We start from the raw sequence: 3,986 nt of genomic DNA on the forward strand, positions 1-3,986 counted from the left end.
TCGGCAGGAAAGGGATGAGTCTCCGGCTGCCTTTTTAGAACGGATCATGGAGGCTTACCGCACCTACACCCCCATGAATCCAGAAGCTCCTGAAAACAAGGCAGCCGTGATCATAAGCTTTGTAAACCAATCGGCCGCGGATATTAAAAGGAAACTACAAAAAGTAGATAGGTTGGGAGAGAAGAGTTTACAGGATTTACTGGCAGTGGCAGAGAAGGTGTACAATAAGCGAGAGTCTCCAGAGGACAGGCAGGCTCGCGTCGCAGCTGCCACTAGCAGTAGGCAAGCTCGGGACCTGGCTAGGGTCCTGCTGGCTACGACCATGGACTTCCCCAAGGAGCGAGACCGTCGCCTCCGACAGCTTGCAAGCAATAAAGGAAGAGGTAAGCAGACCTCCCGAGAGGGGAGGCGGGGGCTACGGAAGGATCAATGTAAGTTTTGCATGGACATAGGGCACTGGGCTCGGGAATGTCCGAAGAAGGCCAGTGAGAAGGGAGACAGGACTGACCGAGTCAAGGTCTTAGAGCTGGGTGGACTGAGTGATTAGGGGAGTCAGGGTTCGGACCCCCTCCCCGAGCCCAGGATAACTCTAAGAGTGGAGGGGACTCCTATTAACTTCCTTGTTGACACCGGGGCACAACATTCGGTCCTCCGTACCCCACAAGGAAAACTGGCGAACAAAAAGTCCTGGGTGCAAGGGGCAACTGGTATGAGCCAGTATTCATGGACTACCCACAGGACAGTAGATTTAGGAACGGGCCAGGTATCCCACTCCTTCATGGTAATACCGGAATGCCCCTACCCACTATTGGGACGGGACCTATTGACCAAAATTGGAGCTCAAATAACTTTCAGACAAGGGGGGCCTCAGGTCACCGATGGGGAGGGGCGCCCCATTCAGGTCTTGACCATGAGGCTAGAGGATGAATATCGCCTCTACCAGAAGACTTCCCTGGTAGAGGCCAGTATGGACAAATGGCTACAAGAATTCCCAACAGCATGGGCAGAGACAGGAGGGGTGGGGCTGGCCGCCCACAGGGCCCCAGTCCTGGTAGAACTAAAACCAGGAGAAGGTCCGGTAAGAATCAAGCAGTACCCCATGCCTCAGGAGGCACGGAGGGGAATTCAGCCTCATATCAGGAGACTGAAGAGCTTGGGGGTGTTGGTTCCCTGCCAGTCTGCGTGGAACACTCCCCTACTGCCGGTTAAAAAGCCCCAGACAAACGACTACAGGCCAGTACAGGACCTCCGAGAAGTAAATAAAAGAGTTATGGACATACACCCAACAGTCCCAAACCCATACACTCTCTTGAGCTCCTTGGCGCCCTCTAAAGTCTGGTACACGGTATTAGATCTGAAAGATGCCTTCTTCAGTCTACCACTAGCACCTCAAAGTCAGACCCTTTTCGCCTTCGAGTGGCATGACCCAGAGGAGGGCTTCAGTGGACAGCTGACTTGGACACGCCTACCTCAGGGGTTCAAAAACTCTCCCACCATCTTCGACGAGGCGCTGCATGAGGACCTGGGTGAGTACAGAAGGGAACACCCCAACCTCACCCTCCTCCAGTACGTAGATGACATCCTGATTGCTGCCGACACGGCCAAGGACTGTGAGCGGGGGACCCAAGATCTATTAGCCACCCTGGGGGCCTTAGGGTACCGGGCATCCGCGAGGAAGGCTCAGTTATGCCGAGAAAGGGTGAGTTACCTGGGATACATCCTAGAGGGCGGGCAGCGGCGGTTATCGGATGCCAGAAAAGAGACTGTTTTGAAAATCCCTACTCCCACCTCCCGAAGAGAAGTAAGGGAATTTCTAGGATCGGCCGGCTACTGCCGCCTCTGGATACCGGGTTTTGCCGAAATCGCCAGGCCTCTATATGAAGCTACCAAAGAGGGAAGGGCGTTTGACTGGACTGAGAAAGACGAAGCTGCCTTTAGGCAGTTAAAGAAGGCCCTTCTAGGTGCCCCAGCCCTGGGCCTGCCAGATATTACAAAGCCCTTTCACCTCTTTGTGGATGAACACAAAGGGATAGCGAAAGGGGTCTTGACTCAAGCTTTAGGCCCCTGGAGCCGCCCAGTGGCTTATTTGTCCAAGAAGTTAGATCCTGTAGCTGCCGGCTGGCCACCGTGCTTGAGAATTATCGCGGCAACAGCGCTCTTAGTCAAAGACGCTGACAAATTGACCTTGGGGCAGGAAATCTGGATTACAACCCCACATGGCATTGAGGGAGTCCTAAAGCAGCCTCCTGACAGATGGATGAGTAACGCACGTATAATCCATTACCAGAGCCTCCTACTCAACCCTCCAAGAGCGTGGTTCGACCCCAGTGTGGCCCGCAATCCTGCTACTTTGTGCCCGACCCTGACTCAGATGCCCCACTACACGACTGTTCCGGAATCCTATAGCAGGTACAAGGACCTCGGAAGGACCTGACCGACCAGCCCCTCCCTGATGCAGAGGCCACCTGGTTCATGGTTGGGAGCAGCTTCGTGTGGGATGGGTCAGGTACGCGGGTGCAGCGGTAGTCACTGAAACAAACACTGTGTGGGTGGAGGCCCTGCCCTCCGGGACGTCAGCCCAGTGAGCAGAATTCATCACCCTTACTAAGGCACTGATGCTGGGGGCTGGGAAGCGGCTTAACGTTTACACAGACAGCCGTTATGCATTTGCTACAGCTCATGTCCACGGGGCAATCTATCAGGAGAGAGGGATGCTGATGGCAGAGGGACAGACAAAAAAAATAACCAGGAGATTCTCGATCTGCTTGTGGCCTTATGGCTTCCTGCCAAGTTAGCCATAATCCACTGCCAGGGGCACCAGAAAGCCGATGACCCAGTAGCAAGAGGTAACCAAAAGGCTGACCAGGCTGCGAAGGCAGTAGCCCTTACCTCGGTCCCTACCATGGCCTTACAACTCCCAGACCCAGGGCACCCAGTCTTACCAGACCAGCCCAAGTACTCCCAGGAAGAATTGCAACGCATCAGAAAGCTCCCCAGAGCCCAGGAAATAAAGGGATGGTGGCATACACCAGAAGGGGAACTCATACTGCCAGACCGGCTCGGGTACAGGGTATTAGAACATATGCACTGCTCCACTCACCTGGGAACCCGGAAAATGAAGGACTTAATCCGACATGCCGGGATCAAGATTCACCAGCAGGATACCAAGATAGATCAGGTTGTGTCTGCATGCAAGACCTGTCAACTCAAGAACACAAGAGTCGGATAAAATGAAAGAAGGACCAGGCTCAGAGGCACCAAACCAGGAGCACAATGGGAAGTCGACTTCACTGAAATTAAACCGGGGAAGTATGGTTATAAATATCTTTTAGTATTTGTAGATACCTTCTCTGGCTGGGTAGAGGCATACCCAACCAAGCATACCCAGATGGTGGCCAAGAAGCTGTTGGAAGACATCTTACCCAGGTATGGTTTTCCTGCTATGATAGGGTCTGACAACGGGCCAGACTTTATTTCATAGGTAGTAACCAGGGCTATTGGGGCAAATTGGAAATTACATTGTGCTTATAGACCCCAGAGTTCAGGTCAGGTAGAAAGAATGAACAGAACTCTAAAAGAGACCCTTACCAAATTAACCATGGAGACTGGCAGGGACTGGGTGGCTCTCCTACCGTATGCCCTTTACCGGGTAAGGAACTCCCCATACACCCTGGGCTTTACTCCCTATGAAATCATGTTTAGTAGCAGAAGATTTGGTTGCCTAAAGAGGCCATGATGTTTCATTGTATTGATATGTTATATTAACCTTTGATTCTTTTGCAGGTTTTGAATGTATGTTGGCTGTCCTGGAAGGGAGCTGTGTGGGTGACCCCAAAAGTAAAGGGTGTCTAGCTGACAAGGGGGCAGGTGCCCAACTGGGCAGGAGAGGGTGCCCATCAGGTTTTGGTCTCTGTTGAGAGACAGCTAACAGTTGGCAGCCTGTAATACTGTCTTGCAGGCCTGAGTCACCAGGCCCATGTCCTGGG

At 52.9% G+C, this 3,986-nt stretch overlaps 1 protein-coding gene across 1 annotated transcript in view; it reads left to right on the top strand.

Annotated features, from left to right (window-relative positions):
- The window catches only part of LOC102757300, a gene marked incomplete at its 5' end in the record, with an annotated part of 4,570 nt that extends 834 nt beyond the window's left edge, over nt 1–3,736 (top strand). Inside the window, 4 exon segments of the mRNA XM_015559457.1 lie at nt 8–2,375; nt 2,378–2,500; nt 2,503–2,733; nt 2,736–3,736. Coding sequence (XP_015414943.1) covers nt 8–2,375; nt 2,378–2,500; nt 2,503–2,733; nt 2,736–3,736 — 3,723 coding nt within the window.
- Between the last annotated feature and the right edge of the window lie 250 nt (nt 3,737–3,986).

Source organism: Myotis davidii, unplaced genomic scaffold, assembly GCF_000327345.1.
Source record: "Myotis davidii unplaced genomic scaffold, ASM32734v1 scaffold714, whole genome shotgun sequence".
Lineage (NCBI taxonomy): Eukaryota > Metazoa > Chordata > Mammalia > Chiroptera > Vespertilionidae > Myotis > Myotis davidii.